This window comes from Drosophila subpulchrella, chromosome 2L, assembly GCF_014743375.2.
Source record: "Drosophila subpulchrella strain 33 F10 #4 breed RU33 chromosome 2L, RU_Dsub_v1.1 Primary Assembly, whole genome shotgun sequence".
Taxonomy (NCBI): Eukaryota; Metazoa; Arthropoda; class Insecta; order Diptera; family Drosophilidae; genus Drosophila; species Drosophila subpulchrella.
In genome coordinates, this window is record NC_050610.1 from 2,685,933 (window position 1) to 2,705,944 (window position 20,012).

At 39.9% G+C, this 20,012-nt stretch overlaps 2 protein-coding genes across 10 annotated transcripts in view; both read right to left on the reverse strand.

Annotated features, from left to right (window-relative positions):
* Positions 1–20,012, reverse strand: part of LOC119548647 (CUGBP Elav-like family member 1-B) — a 67,275-nt gene that overhangs the window by 33,956 nt on the left and 13,307 nt on the right. For 5 of the 9 annotated variants that reach the window (XM_037856051.1, XM_037856054.1, XM_037856050.1 and 2 more), the window contains exons 3-5: positions 17,735–17,955; positions 16,362–16,444; positions 12,972–13,020 (exon numbers count right to left, since the gene is read on the reverse strand). In XM_037856051.1, the coding sequence (XP_037711979.1) occupies positions 12,972–13,020; positions 16,362–16,444; positions 17,735–17,955 (353 nt within the window). Of the gene's footprint in view, positions 1–2,479; positions 2,643–12,971; positions 13,021–16,361; positions 16,445–17,734; positions 17,956–20,012 lie in introns of those variants that run through there. The other 4 variants (XM_037856060.1, XM_037856062.1, XM_037856057.1 and 1 more) reach the window with 4 other exon arrangements.
* Positions 18,479–19,985, reverse strand: LOC119548649 (ribokinase). Its single transcript, XM_037856064.1, has 2 exons — positions 19,813–19,985; positions 18,479–19,759 (listed from the first exon to the last, which is right to left on the reverse strand). The coding sequence occupies exons 1-2, from the start codon at positions 19,866–19,868 to the stop codon at positions 18,505–18,507; spliced, it is 1,311 nt and encodes a 436-aa protein (XP_037711992.1). The 5' UTR covers positions 19,869–19,985; the 3' UTR covers positions 18,479–18,504.

Genomic DNA, 20,012 nt, shown 5'->3' on the forward strand with positions numbered 1-20,012 from the left:
AGCCCGTTAGCCGTATTTGTCCATCAGAAGTCATCATGGAATTGGTTGTCATTCACTTTGCGCCTCTGCTTTGTTCTGGGGGCCCCGCCCCCTCCCCAGACCCTATTTCCATAGAATTTATAGCCCCTTCGGCCCCATGGGCGTGCGTGATTTCTTCAATTAATTGTTGTCTCCAAGCACTTTGAACACTGCACAATGTCGTTCTTGACAGCACTTTTTCCCATCATTGTCTACACCTAATTGGAGGTCCGAGAAGAACTAGACGGTCCATTGTGCTCGCCGCCACAAAGGTCCATGAAAATATGCATAATTCTAACTCAAACAATGACAATTGCCAAGGTATTGCAATTCATGCTGCAGAGAGATTTGTGCAATATGGATTGCTTAAGAAATATGATAAATGTTTGGACGAGGAACTTAGCAATAATGAATGAATGCAAGCATTACAACAGAGGAATTAAGAATTAATCTTGAGCTTCAGTCTAGGTTCAATTTAAGAGATACGGTTCATTTATTTAAGTAGAAACTTCTGTAATTACTTTTACCTATAACTTACTCGTTTAAAAATCCTTATCCAAATGTATCTTGAATATCAACTGAATTATCTAGTATCGACCTTGGAAAGTGATTTAAAAGCATTCGAATTAGTGTTATTAATTTGTGAAGTATTTATTTTGCCGTGTTAGAGATGACTTAATGGCTTAATAAATATCTAGCGTATGAAAATAAAATCAAAATGATTTAAAATAGCTAACAGGTTTTGCTCCCATGAAAATTGCATACTAACGAGCGCTTCTCCGAACGATTCCCCGAAATAAACCAGCGCTATATCAATCTTTAAGCTCCATTGCCTAAGTATCCCCAGTATGTATAAACCAACTCCATGTGGAGAGATTTCCCCGGCCATTTGTCATCTTTCCCGGCTTTCCCATGCATCTTTCTTCATGCGGTTTGCCATTTTGGCTCACAAATCTAGCAATTATTCACATATTTCAATTACCGCTCGTCAAGCGTAAGAAATGTCTTGTGCCACACATGACAAACTGCAGCTGCAAATGCAACTGCAATTGCAACACAGAATGCAACGCACTTTCAACACGCAACCAGCGAAATTTCTCCAATTTGAGTGGCAGGCATTCTTCGCATACCACTCGATCGCAAACGGCACGCAATCTGCGCCTAGAATCTATAGCCCCCTTGTAGAGATACAGATACGAGATGGCCTAAGCAAAACAAACTGCAAACAAAACACCAAACAGCTGACTTGGCTTATATAAACAGAAGCATGGAGGAAAGGCTAATTTCTTTGCGCAAAAATAATAATAATGAAATTGAAATGAAAATAAAACTGGTTAAGACCGCAGCCGGTTCGCCAGAGAGAAGTTGAGAAACTATGAAGAGAATCTGGGAGAAGCCGGCGCAGAATGACTCAAACTGCAGCCGAGATTATAATTTATTTAGCTGGCTTTTTGCTCCTTTTCGCTTAATTATTCGTTTGGGAAGTGCTTTGCATATTGTTTTCGTTTTCGATTTCATCGTTTTTCTGTTGTCATTTCTGCCGTGTTTACTTTTTGGCAATTGCCAAACGGGATGACAAATCCAATCGAATGAGCTGCGACCGCTTGTGCCGTTCTGGCATAGGAAATTAATGTTTTAATGGCATTTATTTCGGGCACCCCCAAGAAATCGAAATTGAAATATGTCCGAGGTATGCTTGCCCGATATTTTCGGTAGATTTAGCAAGGCTATTAACTTAATGTGGCTAAATTTTGAATTATGGGTAAATGGAAATTATCTAATTGGACCAAGGAAATACAAAAGGAATGTGACATTTTGAAGACATTTGCAAACATTCTTTCAATGCTTATAATACTTTTTTTTAGAAACTTGTGTTTATTTTGGATTTAAATTCGCTTTTTAACAGCCCCTAAAAATGCTGTGTTAAGTGAAAATGTCTGTCTATATACACAAATGGAACGATCTGATTTCCCTTTTTTTAATTTTTTCATGAAATGTTTCATAATTTCAATAATTACTAAAGATCTTTTTAAGACATCTATAGACTAGCCATTTAGGAACCGTGTTAAAAAAAATGTAAGCTTTAAAAGCATTCTACTATAATATAGAAATAGAGATTTGTTTTCCTTAAAACAATACAAAAATTCTATGAAATTCTTTCCACATGTTTAATTATTTAATATTCTTTATAACACTTTATAGTTGCTCGTTTTGAGTAAATTAACAATTTGTTAGCGCACCGCACAGTTGTCAATTTCTAAATCGTTTTCTTAATAACCAAATCAACGATGATTAAGTACAATCCACACGTATAAACGTATATCGAGTCATACGGGGAACGATTCAATCAATTGGCTGTGCCAATAGTTTATCAATATCTTCAAGATACACTGGACGAGCGTTTCGTTTTTCAATTAAGTCTTGCGGCTGGCGTAGATTTAATTTAAAGAATTTCATTTACAGTTGACCAACCACAAAGTGCGGTGAAGATACGAAGATAGGGAGATCGTGCCGCGAATGAATGACAAACTACGGCACGTATCTTTCGGATAGCTGAGCGCGACTATCGACTGGCGAATAACGAATAATGGTTCCCGATCGACGATCACCGATCGACTGAAAAGCCCGCGGGCACTTCACTTTGCCCCGCGATTAATTGCGCTGCACTTTGAGATACAGATACTTTTGCCGCTGGCAACGCCGCTCTTGCCGGCTCTCTCTCCGTCTCTCTCTATCCACCTCCGTAGCTCTCTCTCTAAACAGCTGTTGCGGACACTTGTGGCTCGCTCACATGAAAGCCAATTAGCCACGCTCGTTGCCTTTGGCTGTTTGTTTATTTATGTTTGCTGGGGAGTCATCGTCAGTTGACAGTTTTCAGTACATATGAGTAGCGCTCTCCCGCTCTGGCTCTGGCTCCCGCTCTCTCTCCCCGTCTCTCTCTCCTGACGTATTGCCCTCTCTTTCGGATCAACGCCGGGTTGACTCAGCGGTTTTCCTACTCGTGTCGTGGAGCGGATACGCGGTTTTTCTAAGTTAACTAACTGCGTATCATGGGATACATCGGGATAAGCACCATATTATAAAGTGGTATAATCAATATACATAGGTTGAAAATAGATATTAATCGCTTCGTTTCCAAGAATTTTTTAAATGGATATGATCATTATATGTTTTATTAACCTATTTCTGTTCAAATGGTGATACAAAGTTTAAGTGTGTTAGCAATTACATTTTCAAAGTTTTTTTTAATAATTTGTAAGTTATTATATTTAAAAATATAATCAATTATGTACATATAAAATACCTGAACAAAATTTATATAAATAATTTCAGAATTTTCAATTTGTATTTATCAACAGCTCAAAGTCTTTAGATAGATACAACTTTTTAAAAAATTGTATTTTTATATGAAGTGCGCCATTTGAAAACACACATAAAAATATAACGTAAAAAACAAGATTTAAACCACAATGGTTATAGCTTTGATAATTTTCTGCAATTTGAACGTTTTAAAAACTTTATAGTTTTGAACGATCTCTGTTCTGAAGTGTTGATAGTCGGTCATAAAAACAAGTGCGCCTAGTATGCCATCTGTTAAACCGTATGTTGCAACCCAGAAATAATGTGGAGAATAGTAAGCTATAATACAAAAAATTGGGAAACATGTGGGAGTTCTTATTTGGTGCAGTTCAGCGACGACATCAAGTAATGAACACATTTTTTGTTCTTAGATTATGTTCAACACATTTTTTTTACGTCTGAAAATCAAACCTAAAATTTTAGTTGCATTTTTTAAAGAGCTCTTATGAATTACTCACAATTGAGCTTACGCACTTTTTGATCACGGGAGGGCTTGGTCCTTACATTTTTTTTCTGGGTGTAGTATTTCTCTTTAGCTCATTTGGCTTTGAATAGTTGTCAAGTGAACAATACATTGTCAATTCATAAATACCGCATATAAGTTTAACGATTTACAGCAGCTTTAGCTAAAATGACATTACATAAATCATTGCACATTTTGCTGAAACCTCTTTCACACGTCTTCCCAAACGAGTTGGCACCACCCGCTTTCCCCCAGCCCCGCCCCCTTTCACGCCTCATGTGCAAACCCATCCCGAGATTTACCAGCAAAAGCAACAGCAACCGCCTCTTCTAACACATTTAATGCCAAGTCAAAGTTGTGTGCTCACTTGACAAGATCGCGACGACCTAAAAGGTTTCGAGACGCGGGCAATTAACATCAGAGCTACAAAATTACTGGCCGTATATCTGTGTATCTTGCAGATGTATCTGTATCTTTGTATCTGGCTAAACGAGCGATCACGTCAGGCGGGGAGCTCGAAAATCAATTGAAGAGCTGTTCGGGGCCAGAAAACTCAGTGAACATAGAAAAGCGCTTTGTTTTCGCAGCCAGGCCCGCAGAACGCTTAATAATTGAATCGAAAAGTGTGCTAATGCGACCGGCAGTTGAGTTTCTGAGTATCTCGCGGATATCGGGTCACACACATCTGTGGGCTGAAACTGCAAACATGAAAATGCATTCTCAGATCTGAAGATACCGCCACAGAAACATTAATTTACTCGCTGAAGAATCTTACGAATCCTAAAGTGTCAGAAAAGATTAATTACGTTTTTTTTATATCGGTCTTAAGTCTTATTTTAGTTTTAATTATGGGGCTGACACAAAAAAAAATATTCGCCCTAAAATATAATTTATTATTATTAATATATGTATTGAGTTATGAATTAATTATAACTAGAAAATTTTGACCTTTGTAGTACTTTATTGAATTGTCTCAATATCTGTATTTTCTCGACATCCCATTCTAGTGGTAAAATGAAAATTGATTCTTTGTTGTCGACGTCTGACAATTCGCAAATTATTGAGCCCATTAATTCGAAAGCCAAGAGGCATAGCAATAAAAGTGTGTTCATAAATAAAATGGTGCCTGAGAGTATCTACTTGCATCTCATTAGTTTGGGATGATTTTGCATGTGGCTAGTTGGCCAAAAAGTCTAAAAGGGAGGGGGACAATCGATGGCCAGAAGATGCCGGCAGCACCAGCAACAAAATAAGGCATCCTGAACAACTCGGCAACTAAGCCAAGCCAAAAGGGCAGGCTAAAAAGGCGGACAGCTACACAGACGACGACAAACGGCAGCTAAAAGTATTTAGAATTTCTGGCATTTTGTCAAGTGTCGCCAAAACATTTCGCACAACACGCACGGTTCTAGAGAGAGTGAGGGATATACGGAGTGAAAGAGATAGGGAGAAAGAGAGTGAGAGAGAGGGAATACTTGTGTGTACTAGGCGAATCTTGCACTTGTTGCATTTCCCAAAATTTGTGTGGCATTTGAAAATGTTTGGCATTTGTTTTTGGCTAATACACTATGGAAAGCAGGTAATATGTCTTGCACTACTGGCTTATATTTGGCTTTGACAAATTAAATAGCTTTTGGATATATTCTAGAAAATTACTTTTAATTTATTTATTTGAGGTTAATGTTAAATATGTATCTTGTTTTAGGGCTTTAAAGATATTTTATTAAATTAAGTTTAAACGATATATTCCATTTTTGTAAGTGCTTAAACCGTCTTTAACTTACAAAGAGTATTTATCTTTAACTTATTAGATCAGAAGCCTTCTATGTTCTCATTCACAACTAACTTCCTGTCAATCTAAGGCAAAATAGATTTTGAGTGCATTTTGAACATTTTTGGTGTACCGAACACTGCCCGCCAAATTAAATGTTGGCCAATTTTTTGTTGCATTCGCACACTTGACCGTTAATCTTAATTTTAGTGACGCTTTTTGTTAACATTTCGTTTATTAAACGGCGAAACCGAGAGCTAAGTCAAAACCAAGAGAAACTGAGAGAGATTCTCGCTCAGATGAGTGCCAATTTTTCGTTAATTTAGCATAAAATTTCCGTGTTACGTATTTTTAATTTTGTGATTTATTTTTGTCACGCGTACACACTTGACGCAATCGAGGAGAAACAAAAGCAGCGGCAAGAATACGCCCAAATGGCTTTCGGATCAGTTGGATATATGGTGGATGGGGCAGAAAAGTGCTCTCTGCGAGGTAGTTGGCCCTTGAGCCACTTGTACGCTATCGAAAGCGAAGGAAGGCAATTATGCAAGGGGGAAAATAGGAAAACTCAAAGGGAAACAACAATCGATGGACATCGAGGTGAATGCGAGCGGTGCCCTAAACATTTCCGTTGCACTCGAGCAATGCCGAAAACAACAAGAAATTCCGAAGTCACAAGTGTAATAGGCAAATAAATGTACTCCGGCGATAGTTTCGGTTTAACTTCTTTATTTTATAATTTCACAACCGCTTTCCTTGAACGCATAACACCGAGTGCCGCAACGATTCTCCCTCTTCCTTATTCTCGCTCATCTGAGTGAGCGAGACAGGTATACTTATCTGCGATCTCTTATGCTGCAGTACTCGGTAGAAAGGGATGACAATATAACGTTTACAGTTAACTTAAACTAGGTTTCCCGCTTATTCTATAGTACAGTGGGTGTCGTATGAATATATTACATCATATGTCGTACAGTGGGCCATGTCAGTATATTTCCTACTACAACTCGGCCATCCTGACTGTATGATCCCCTGATCACTGTGAACATTAATTAAAGTTTATTTATTCATTTACAAAATGTGTTGCAATTCTTATAAATTTTTCTTATAAGTAATGATTATTATATATAACATATTTTACAATGGTTTTTTTTTTCTATTTCTTTTTGGAACCTACCCAGTGTTTAATATTATTAATGCTCCATACACCTTGGTAAGGGTTGCGTGATACCTGGAATCCTTCAACATCTTTTAACAAAAATCTGTCATTTCTTAGTACTTTTGCAATTACATACGGGCCCTTATTCTTTGGAATTAACTTTCTAGAGACGCCAGTTGTGCTATCGAAATTCTTGACCATTACATAATCTCCTTTTTTATACTGTGACGGTTTTCTAGCTTTCTTATCATATTGCAGTTTATTGTATGCTTGTGCTTTTCCCTGACATTTTTCTGCTTTGATTCTAACGTTTTCCAGGTCTCTGTCTTCTGGTGCATTCTCTAATTCTTCAAGCTTTTCTTTTAATTCGTCTACTACTTTTCCTCTTTGCTCTAAACCGAATAACATTTTGCTTGGACTTTGTTTAATACTGCGATGTTGGGTGTTATTTAGCACATGTTCTACTTTATCTATTACTAAGTCCCAGTATATACCTTTCTCTGGCTCAACCAGTTTGGCTATCATTGGTCCTAGACTTCTGTTTATTCTTTCTACCTGGCCATTTGCTTGAGGTGATCCTGTAGCTATTTTCATGTGCTTAATATCAAATTCTAACATAAAGTCGTCAAACTCTTTGGAAGTGAAACAGCTTCCTCTATCCGAAATAATACATTTGGGCTTGCTGTATGCTCTAAAATAATCCTTAAGGGCTATGATAACTTCTCGGGTATTTGTTGTCTTTGTGGTATATAAACGTACAAACTTAGTAAAACCGTCAACGACGACAAATATATGTTTCTTTGATCTTCCCGAATCGACTGGACCATAATGGTCAATGTGGATAAGTTCAAAGGGCTTACTACCTTTTGGAATTGAATGTAAAAATCCTTCTTTACCTGTATTGGGGGAAAATGCTACACATTTTAGGCAATTGTTTATATGGCTTACACACTTCTCCTTGGCGTTTGGAAACCAATAACTCTTTGCAATAATATCTAACATTTTGTCTCTCCCTATATGACCGATTTCATTGTGGTATTTGAAGAGTATATGCTCTTCCATATCAATAGGTACGTAAAATAACAATCTGTCATCGTTGCTCTTTCTATAGACTATTCCGTTTCTCATTTCGAATAATTTGTGCTCATGTTCCTCTAACTGTTTCTTTATCTTCTGAACTTTTGGGTCCTTGGCTTGGCAAATAACCAGATTGTCTTCAAATGAATTTGTTTCCACTATTAAAATGTTTGTACATCTGCTAAGGGCGTCAACGTGTTGCATTCTGTTTCCTTCCCTATGTATTAGATCGTAGTCATAATTTTGTAGCTCTAATGCCCATCTAGCTATACGCGGATTCAGTTCGACTTTATTAAGTGTTAACGTTAGCGAGTTACAGTCAGTAATAATCTTGAAATGTCTACCAAATAAATATATCCTAAATCTACGCAATGCGTGAATAATGGCCATGGTTTCAAGCTCAAAACTATGGTATTTCGATTCAGCAATGCTTGTGCGTTTGGAAAAATAAAAGATGGGGTGCAATTTTCCATCTTCTTTCTTTTGGAGTAGTACGGCTCCGAAACCAAGAGAGCTGGCATCGCAATGTAGCTCTACCTCGTCTTTGTGGTTGTATAAGGCTAACACTGGTGCTTCAACTAACTTATTTTTAAGCATCATAAAGCAGCTCATTTCCTTTTCTCCAAAATGGAATTTCTCGTCTTTTCTCAAGAGATCATATAAAGGTTTGGCTAGAGTCGAAAAATCTTTAATGAATCTACGGAAATAAGAACATAAGCCCAAAAAACTTTGAACATGTTGCGTTTTGTCTGGTATCGGAAAATTTTGGATTGCCTCTATTCCTTTATCATCAGCTTTGATGCCCTGGCCGTTTATAATGAAACCCAAATATTTAATACTCTGTTGTAGGAACTCACATTTATCCATACGTAGTTCCAACTTATTCTTAGCAAGTCTGAGAAACACCTCCTTTAAAATCTGAAAATGTTCATTAACATCTTTGCTGGCGATCATAATGTCGTCCATGTACACGATTACTTGATTCTTTCTAATAAGGTCATCGAAGATTTTATTTATAAACCTTTGAAAAACTGCTGAAGCCGTTTTCAGACCCATTGGCATTCTAAGAAATTCAAATTGGCCTAACGGTGTTACAAAAGAAGTATACTTAATTGATTCTTTATTGACAAAAACGTGAAAGTAACCGTTTTTTAGATCAAGTTTTGAAAATACTTTTTTATTAGCTAACTTGTCTAACAGGTCATCGATAAGCGGTATAGGGTAATTGTCTTTGATTAAAACCTTGTTAAGTTTTCTAAAATCTATGCAAAGTCGTATGTCTCCGGTTTTTTTCTTCACTAAAACTATAGGAGAAGCATATTCAGACTGGCTTGGTTGAATGATCCCGTTTTCTAAATAATCGTCCAATAGTTTTTGCAGTTTTTCTTTTTCCGCATAGGCAAGCCGCCGCGGAGCACAACTAAACGGTTTCGAGTTTTCTAAATTAAGTTTTATCTCACTTTTAATAACCGGTTCCTTTGGTTTTTCTACCCTAATGTAATTGTGTTCAATTATCTCTTTTAATTGAGGTAAAAGATCTTGATTATCAATTGTACCGCATATGTAATCAGTGTCTTCGTCATCCATATAGTTTATGCTTAGCATTTCCCGAATCGTTATAGACATATTGCTTTCATTTTTGTTATTGACTACATCGCCCTTACTAACTTCGTCGATGGCAGCCGGACAGGTTGCCTTACTAATTATAGGGTTGTCTGTATCCCCGATCGAAACATTTATTGTTTCAAAGTCTTTAAAACTAACTTTTTCAGTACCTGTATCACCAATTTCTTGTATAACTGTATCATGCACTGCTTTGCTTAAAAAATCATTAATCGAATTACTAAATGTATTACTAATTGTTTCTCTAATTCTATCACTAACTGAATCCTTTACTGTTTCTCTAGCCTTATCACTAATTGGTTTGCTAACTTTATCACTAACTGTTTCGCTAACTGTATCACTAACTGTATCTCTAACTGTATCACTAACTGTATCACTAACTGTTTCTCTAACTGTATCACTAACTGTTTCTCTAACTGTATCACTAACTGTATCATTAACTGTTTCTCTAACTGTATCACTAACTGTTTCTCTAACTGTATCACTAATTGTATCCTTCAGAATTTCGATAGCACTTTCCGGTTTCTTGCTAACATCTAAATTATGTGTTAGTTTAAATTCCCAAGCATTGCATATATTTCCATTGCAATCGGCATTCGCAGGCTCAATCGTGATCATTTTTAAGGTGCTTAAATCTAATTCTAAATTGCAAGCATCCATAAAATTCCGCCCAAGAACAACCTCATGACTCATAGACTCATTGGGCACAATATACAGGTAAAAATGACATTTTAATCGTTCTTTAATTATGTAACAAAGTATTCTTCCATAGATTTTCAGTTGGCTTTTATTCAGCCCAAAGTAGTCTTCAGAAACGAACTCCATCTTAATTTTAGAGGATATAACACCTGTTTTGGCGAATGATATTGGGCTGCCAGTGTCTATGAGGCATGCTGCAATTAATGGGGTTTTAGGACTGTTGTAAAAAAATATTTGTATGTATCTTACGTATTTGTTTGTATTTGCGCTCTTGCGCTCAGGGCACTGACCCACAAAGTGTCCAAATTTGCCACATGCGTAGCACGATCCGGGCTCTCGTTTCGGTTTCTGGCAGTCCTTGGCGTAGTGGCCTTTTGAGTTGCAATTGGCGCAACGGAAGTCCTTTGTGTCTGCAACCTTTCCGGAAGAGCGCTGCGAAGAATTGACTTCCTGCTTTCGTTCAGGTAAACGGATTCCTGAGAAAGCTTCCAAAATCTGCCCAGGTTCGGCGAAACATTGTATGCGAGCTTGGTCGCGTAGCCCTGGTGCCGGAATTCCTTCGATGATGTTTTCGATGAGCTCCTCCTTGTCGATGTTTATATCGTTGGCCAGCATAATTTTCTCCTCGAAATAAGAAGCGAACCTTTCTCCTGAACGCCACTGTCGACTTTGGAACGCGTTCCTTAGCTCCCCCTTTGACATCTTAGATGCAAATGCTAGGATCAGCTGCTCACAAAGGCGGTCGGTTGGCTCCAAAATGCGTGTTGCGTTTGCGTGCAGCCAAATTTGGGCCTTTCCTTTTAGTTTGGCAATGAGGAGCATACGCACCACGAACGAGTCCAAATTGTACACCTGCGCAATGTTTTGCAGTTGTGTGACCCAGTTACGGGCACACGAGTTGCCGTCGTAGTCCATTGTTACGTCCTTTGCCAGTGCGAGTGCTGTTGCTGGAGATTCTAACAATTTGTTTACATTTGTAAGCTGGCATTGATCAGCACTGTCTGTGGCGTGCTTTCCAACACTAAAATTATCGATATCGAAGCTATCCCTGGCGCTGTTAACCCTGGCGCTGTTAGCGTTAACAGCGTCGATGCAAGCGAAACTGTTAAGGTTTCCAGAAGTTTCGATGTTGCTTTCGATGACGTCATGGACTTGCTGAGCATGATTTGGCTTGTCCCTGGTGACGTCAGCGATCTCCGCTTGAAGCTGTTGCAATATGGCCTTTTTTGCGTCGATTTCGTCGAGAATTTTCTGCAGCTTCACCCTTTCGATATCTACCAGAGAAACGTTCTCCGTGCGTATACCGTCCACTGCCTGTGACGTCATCGTACCAGAGTCGAACAAAGCTTCCTGTGCGCCTTCCAAATGTTGTTGCAGCGGCAATGATGCGGCTCCCTCTACTTCGGTTTCTGGCGGCTGCTGGCTGTTAAATGGAGCTCCAATTGGTGGATCACCCCGTGCCTCTGATGATAGGGCCTGCAGACGCGCCATCAACTCTGCTTTCGAGCCCGAGGTTTGCAGCCCGAGCACATTTAACCAGTTTTTTAACTGAACTACCGTGAATTGGTTTAGATCGATGTCAGGCATTTTGAGTAAGAACCACTTCTGATATTGTAATAGGCAAATAAATGTACTCCGGCGATAGTTTCGGTTTAACTTCTTTATTTTATAATTTCACAACCGCTTTCCTTGAACGCATAACACCGAGTGCCGCAACGATTCTCCCTCTTCCTTATTCTCGCTCATCTGAGTGAGCGAGACAGGTATACTTATCTGCGATCTCTTATGCTGCAGTACTCGGTAGAAAGGGATGACAATATAACGTTTACAGTTAACTTAAACTAGGTTTCCCGCTTATTCTATAGTACAGTGGGTGTCGTATGAATATATTACATCATATGTCGTACAGTGGGCCATGTCAGTATATTTCCTACTACACAAGCACGCACTGCTGCCCTCACACACACACACTCGTTCTAAAACGGAAGCGGAAATGCAGCGCATAAGCGGAGTGCCAGAAGGAGACACAAGGAGGACACAAGGGCCAATCGCCGTCCAATTTGTGCGATAGGCCAAAGACGACATAAAGATTTTCCGATTTGAATTGCGGACTGAAAGATGTAGAAGCGAACTTATATGAAATTTAAAAGAAAAATAGAACTTTCAAAGAAAAGTAATTCCTTTGAATTTAAATTTTGATCCCCTTCTTGAGAGAACATTCATATAATTGGCTTTTTAATATACATTTTCAGCTTAATATTAGTTTTTAAAGGAAGTTTAAAAGAGTTTCAGAACCTTAAAAAAAATAAATGCCGCAAAGCTTTACGAATTTTCTGAAAGAGTGCCACGCCTTAGCTACCTTTTTCCTAAGAGTAATATTTCATCGCTCCCGGGTTTGGGCATCAACTTTTTGCTGGAATTTTTTCAACGAATGACTTCCATGCTTTTTCCCTTTTCTTTTCAGCACATATCCTAATCGATTTATTGGTCTCACACAATCCAACTAATACACGATTGTAGCCAGTTAGCCTTCTTCCTCCGCCTTTTTTCCGACCCGTCCTGTCAGTTTGAGCATTATTCATTTCCATTGCCGTATTCTCTGTTCGAATTCTTTTCCATGTGTTGTTTTGTGTAATCAAATACAGACACTACATCCCCTTATCCTTGCTTGTGATTAAGCCCAAAAGGCTGATATACACTGATAAAAAAAGCGGGAACTAGCAATCAACTGAACGTAGAGAGGGACAAGGGACGGAGGAGGGACAAATATACCCCGAAGGGACGTCTAAAGAGGGACTTACCATTTCTGTTCTCACTATCCGCCGGCTTCATCTGAATGGGATGGTGCATCTGTCAAAGAAAGAGAAAAAATGGGAAATCGTTAAAAAAATGGGTAATATTTTTGGGATATGTGAATGGAATGCACGTCACTTTCTCTACCGAGTGCTTTTCAACTTTAAAGGTTTGATTCAAGGCGAAACCATTTCCTATATGTCTGTAAAAGCAATATTTCTCAGAAATTTTAAATAAACCAAAAATAAGAGACTTAAATGGTTTCCTGTTACTTATATCCCTATTCTCAGCTATCATTGAAATTGTTGTTTGCATTCAGCTTGAAACCATTTTGTAGAGAAGTTTCAACTTTCGCTGTATTCACTCTACCATCAATGGACTAAACCAAAAACTGACCCGAACTCTTGTTAGATCAACAATGATTTCATTAGTTTATTGAAGTGTTGTTCGATCTCATTTGATTTGATTTTGGCCCAATGCAAATGAAAAGCGCTAATGAAATAGCTCGGAAAAGGAAGCCGGATAAAAGGAGTGGGCGAAACAAAAAGGAACCAGAGAGCCCATTTCATTAACGTGGCCATTAGCACTTGAGAAATGCAATTTAATGCGAGATGCTTTTAACAAATTTCCCATTTATTTTACATTCGTCGTGCGAACTGATAAGGTCCCGGGTCCTTGATACCGGGTCCTGTCAGGCAGTGGCCATTACTTTGATTTCAATTAACTTTTCATTCAAACGGTTCGAGCAGCGGAAATGATAATAATAATACTTACAACGATATTAGAAAACGGAGCTTCAATTGCAGGAAACTTTTCCCATTGGCAGTACGAAAGGGGGAGCGGTGGGGCGTGTGGGGCCAAGTCCGGACAAAGTGACTGAATGACTGAATGATGTTCAGCAAATTGAAATGAAATGCTTACGGGTTGAGGCCTCCCCACATCTCGTTTCCAACCAAATAAAACCGAACCGAACGGATGGGGGAAGCCAGAAGGTTTCTGCACAAATTACGAGAAAATGTCACCGCCTCTGGTACTTGGTACTTGGTCCTTGGTCCTCGTCCAGCCACCGACTGCCCCCTCAGAAACCCTTTCCACTCTTATTGTTGCGCCATTCTGCTGCTCTATTATTCAAAATTGACAGTTGAATGAGTAAAATGGCCGTCTGCCTCAATCTGAATTGCTCTTTTCTGGCATTTCATTTAACTGTCCGTCTCGCAGAATCGAGCTAGTGTGGATGTATGTGTCTGTTTGTGTTGGCCAGTTCCTGCCTGGAAAACCCTTTTCAATTTAATAGCGTAGAGGCTATAATGCGATTTGCAGCAAGTTACTTTTTAGTCCTACTCTGATTGTCAATTAGCTGTCAAAACATTGTGGCTAGTTTTTTGGCTTTTGTAAAAAAACGAGAACAGATTACACAAATAAAGGGTTGGAACACTGCAAAACAGCTTGGGTTTATAATAATAAATTGTTTTTATTGTGAAGGATTACAATAGTCCCGACAAAAAAACATTTAAAATTAATGGTATCATTGAGTTTCCAATAAGATAGCTTTTTAAATTAAATTAAAACGGCTAATCAAACCTGCACATATTTAAAATTTATCCTTTATAAGTAAGTGTACCAAAATTGGGAAATAAAAAATAATTAGCATACTTTCAGGCTCTCAATAAAACACCGTAAAATACTGTCTCCGCTTTTTCTTGGCCCGACATCCAACTGTATCTTTTCACACGTGTCAGTAAAAAATGGAAGAGCGAGAAAAAGGACAACCCCTGGCCAGGACACTTAACACTTTCACATATATATAGAAGAAAGAGGAGAAAGGGCAGAGAAAAGTGGGCAGTTCAAAGCAAAATATTTATTGTGGCCGATGACAAGCTGAGCTTTCCCCTGTGCTTGTGTGTGTGGAAATGTGGACATTTTAACGTCTGTTTACCTATCGATTATTTCAGGTAAATTAAGTAGCTTCGGAGCTGACGAGGACCTCCACGTCCACGTCCATGTCCACATCGATGTCCTTTCCGTTGAGGGCAGCCTGCCAAATGCATTAAAGGATCAGACACACTCACACCCACTCGGGCACATACCCACACATGCACGCATAGCTGGACAGCCAGGCACTTACTTATACAAACAAAGATCCACCTTACACACACACACATGTGGTCATTATTTTGACAATTACACACGTGGCGCCATTTGGCCAGGTCCTTCTCGCCCCCTCCTAAATTCAGGGCCTGAGTGTGTGAGTTGGGGTCTTTGTTTTAGTGCTAGCCGAACGTTCCTATATGGATTTTCCATTAACGATTTGAATATGTAAATGATGGAGCGAGTGCCAACTGTGGTTTCGAATTATATGAACATTTTTCAAAATAATCGTCGCTTAAATTGTTATATCTTAGATTTTATTTCAAAATCACTTTTAAATATCATTTTAGGTGTCTAAAAGTATGCAGTGACAAAGGGGTAGTAGTCTATCTGAATGAATTCATTGTGTTATGAGCATAAAATATGTTGTTGCAAACTTTTAGACACCTAAAATTACATTTAAATTAAATTACAAAACCTTATGATTTAATTTGGTTTAAAAAAAATTTTAAAATTAGTTATTAAAAAGCTCACTTCTATCACTGTTTTTGTCTGATTTAAAATATATCTTATATCTTATATCATCAAGACTACAACTTTTATCATTTTTACTGCATATTTGCGAAGCTTAATTATGTGAAAAGCAGCCTTTCATAGATTTTTTATTTAAATAAAAGTTTTTCTTGGAAATCGCTGATACTTTGCTAATACCGAGAAGGAATACTTTATACTGATTGTTGAACCACTGTGCAGGTTCACATCCACTCCGTGACTTCCCCCCACCCCATATATGCCCCTGGTGATCCAATCCGCCCTGCAATCTTAGTGTGTTTGCCTGTGCGTGGAACGCTTCATTTAATACGTTAACAATGAGATTGTCCTCAATAATTGAATCCACTAATTGACTGATGATTACATTTTGTGTTGGCCATACACCAATAGTCCTCCAATGTTTCTGAATCCCCCCAATTCCGATTCCTCCGCTCCTCCAAAAACCATGCGCTGAAAGTATGTCATCGATCGATCGGGTAGCAAGCGGTTGACTTTCTCAAGCTGTATTATTCAAAAGGGCGCACAAACAGTGACTGTACTGGGTATACGTATGTGTATGTGAGCTACGAAGAAGAGGCACACACACGCGCACACATACATACGCAAATACGAAAAGAAATGCACACATACATGGACACAGAGAACAGGAAAACGGGCAGAACTCAAAGCTACATAGATGGTATAGGGGGTGTATTTATTGGTTTGTGTGTGAGTGGGTGTTGTAGGGTGTAGGGTGTACTGTGTCGGGAGGTACTTACCCCATCCAAGGTCTTGATATTGTGCAACGCATCCTGGGCGCGCAGGGCGGCCTTTCTTGTATAGTAGGTGACAAAACAGCACCCTGCAAACGAAAATGAAACAATACAAATCGAATACAAATCAAACGAGTCGATAGACAGTAGCACAGAACATATGGTACAGAACGAACATTATATATATACTGGAATATATATATAAATTTATCGGATGCATTAGATATTATTTACTGGGGACCATTACAAAGTTAAGCTCTTATTTCGATAACTATAGTTTTAGCTATTTTATCATGCATCAGGGACTGGTTGATCGGGACTTAAAGCTAGATAGATACAGACCTATATCGACATGCAGAATTTTGGACACGAGACGAGCGCTTCATGCAAGCCATGCGGAGCGAATGGGACATGGACAAAAATGGTCATGGACATGGTCAAGGGAAAATAAAAATACTATTCTATTTAAAAAAAGTTTTTTTTAGGAGTATTATCCATTATAACTACTACTAATTTTCTTTGCAGGTGGTCGGGTTCAATCCGTGTTGCTTTTACCAAAAGCCTAAATATTTCTACATACTTTCCCTCTTCCTTCGAATATTTTTACTTCTTCTTTTAAACGTATATTTATTTCCGATATATAAATAACTGTAGTCACCTATAATTCTATTGTTCATTAAACGTTAAACCTTCCCTAAATATTTGTTCGGCTACAAAAGTCTTCTTTATACTTTTATCGGATTACTTACGGAACTTCCTGAAAGTTAGTACACAACCCGGCTCTTCTGACCCATCTAAACTATCCACTGCTCCATTACGAAGATTAAATTATAATCCTCCTCCGCCTGGCAGCCACATAAGCCACACGGCTCCCTCGGTGGATATCATCGAGTTAGCCGTGCTCGAACACCTTGCTCTGAGGATTAATCCACCCATATGCACACTTTTGGCCAGGATCAACCCCTCTAGACCATAAATATGCATAATGGAATTTACCTTTCGCTTTCGAGGAAAGTTTGCAAGCAAATGCGCATATTATTCTAATACAGCCAAAAATTAACCAGAGCAACATGCTCATGTCCTGCATCCTGCCAGTTTGTGAGTGTGCGGAAGTTTTTCCCGTTTATACACGCACAATTATGGCCAATTACCCCGGCTGAAACTTTGGCCAACACCGCATTCCTGCCCTCAACACCTGTGCTGGGGGCAGGTTATAATGTTGATGGGTTCGCCATCAGCATAATCATATTACTTGATGTTTATCGGCATAGCCCGGGGACCCAAAATTGATGGACATTGTAAAATTTCATTGATCCCTCCCCAAATAATGCGCCCATTTGTATGCCCCGGAGCTAGGGCTTCCATCTTGAGGGACTCACCTCTGCTAATCGATGTGACCTTGTCCCGAAGCACATTCAGTGTGTGCACGGGTCCGAACTGCTCGAACATTTGCCGGAGCCTGGTCTCGTCCCAGGTCTTTGGTATTTGGCCCACGAACATCTTGATGTTGTCCGCATCCGGCTGATCCTTGATCAAGTCCGGACTGTTTGATTCCATAAGTTCCATTTTGACGCAGCCAACACCCATCGGACTTTGGTTGCTGCAAAGAAGAAAAAATATTCGAGGTTATTGTACTTTTTAAATCTTGAAAAATTTAGTGCGTCTGTTTAGGAACAATCAAATAAGTTTACGAGTTTATGCAAAATGAAGAACTAAGTTGTTACAAATTTAGAACACCTATTCAAACTAAACCCTAGACATTTGAAATACTGATCGAATTCCATCTATCATTCTTTGTTTTAAATTCAAACCCATTCTTATTTTTACGTATTTACAATGTAAAAGTGAAATAACATAACTTACATAATAATATACCAGGGACTGTACATAATGATTATTGGTATCTATTTTCATCATGATTTTCAAGGTACTCATAGCTTAACGATTAAGCTTTAACTTATGCCACAAGCCTATAAGTATGTAAATATTGTGTGTGTTCAGCTCACATCTTCAAGCTTGGGTAAAAACCAAGTAAAGTTTAAGGTAAAAAATAAACCTCGATTTATCAAATAAACAAAACAATCGCTTTGGCTCCCTAAAAAATGATTTAATATTTTTAAAGGACATTTCTTGAGATTAGAAATATTGTTCATGTTTTATTCGCAGGTGGCTCATTAGCTGTCTCCACGGGCTTGGCGGGTTCCTTAGAAGTCTCCTCTGCTTTTGAAGGCTCTTCGGCGGTCTCCACAGCTTTTGGAGGTTCTTCAGGTGGAGGAGGTGGTGGTGCTGCTTCTGCAACAGGTTCCTCGGGAGGTGGAGGAGGTGGTGGTGGTGGGGCTGCTTCTGCGACGGGTTCCTCGGGTGGCGGAGGAGGTGGTGGTGGTGGTGCTTCTTCAGCCACGGGTTCCGGGGCCTCTTCAGGTGGAGGTACCGGAGGTACTGGAGCTGCGGCAGTGGCATCTTCCTCTGGTTCTTTATCAGTTTCCGGATTGGGAGGAGGGATGACATTGAAAGTGGGCGTCATATAGCACAGATCATTTTTGGCGCTTTCCCTGCCCGGAAAACTGGGCTGGGTGCCTCGGCGACCCAAGGAATAAGCGGCGCAGGAGTTGGCCGCACTGATGTGATGCTCTGTGGTCAGCTTGGGAAACCGAGCAATGTGATAGGCCAAGCTGCCCAGAAAGGCATCTCCCGCCCCCGAGGAATCGGCCAGGTGTGGCACATCGGAGGCGGGCACATGAGTGCACGTATCCCTGTTCTTCCTGGACATGAAGACCGCTCCCTGGTCGCCCATGGTGATGATCACGTTCTTGGCTCCCTGCTCTATGAGATTGTCGGCTGCTTCTCGGGCCTGTTCGAGAGTTTTGACCTCCTCCACCTCGGTTAGACGAGCTGCCGCCTCCTGGTTGACCACTAAAATACTGGGCAAAACGATCATGGCGCCGGGAATGTCCTTTTTCATGGGCGACATGTGCAGTATGGAAACCCCCTTGAACTGCCGTAGCGCGCACATGGTGGCATTCATGTCCGCTTCCAGTTGGCAGAGGAGCACCTTGGCCGCCTGGAAGGTCTTCTTGGCGCGGTTCACATCCTTCCCGGTGAGAAGGGCATTGGCCCCCGCCACGTTGATCTTGTACTGCTCCCCCTCGTCGGACACCGCGATCTCGCTCATGCCCGTGGTATTGTTCTTCACCTGCTCGACGTGCTGCACATCCACCTCGTGCTGCTGCAAGTGGCTCAGGTAGTCGTCGCCGGACTCGTCCTTGCCCAGTTTGGCCACCAGGGCGGTGGAGCCGCCCAGTTTGGCAGCCGCCACACACTGATTGGCCCCCTTGCCGCCGAAACAGGTCTCCATATAGGTTCCGGCGACCAGCTCTCCGGGTTTCGGCAATTCCGCGACATATCTGAGGGGTTTATGCGGCTAACCACTGATTTTACTGTCTTGGGGGAGACTTACGTTATGTATTCGATGTTTGCCGACCCAAAGACCACCACATCCAGCGACTTTCCCATTTAAAGGCCGGCGTAGGCCCACAATTTTGAACAATATTTTATTGAGAATTTGGCTTTAGGAAATAGCTACATTTCTGAAGTGTAACAACATGTAATCTTATAAATATTTGTTACAATACTTGACATTGTTATTTTTCTGTCCTG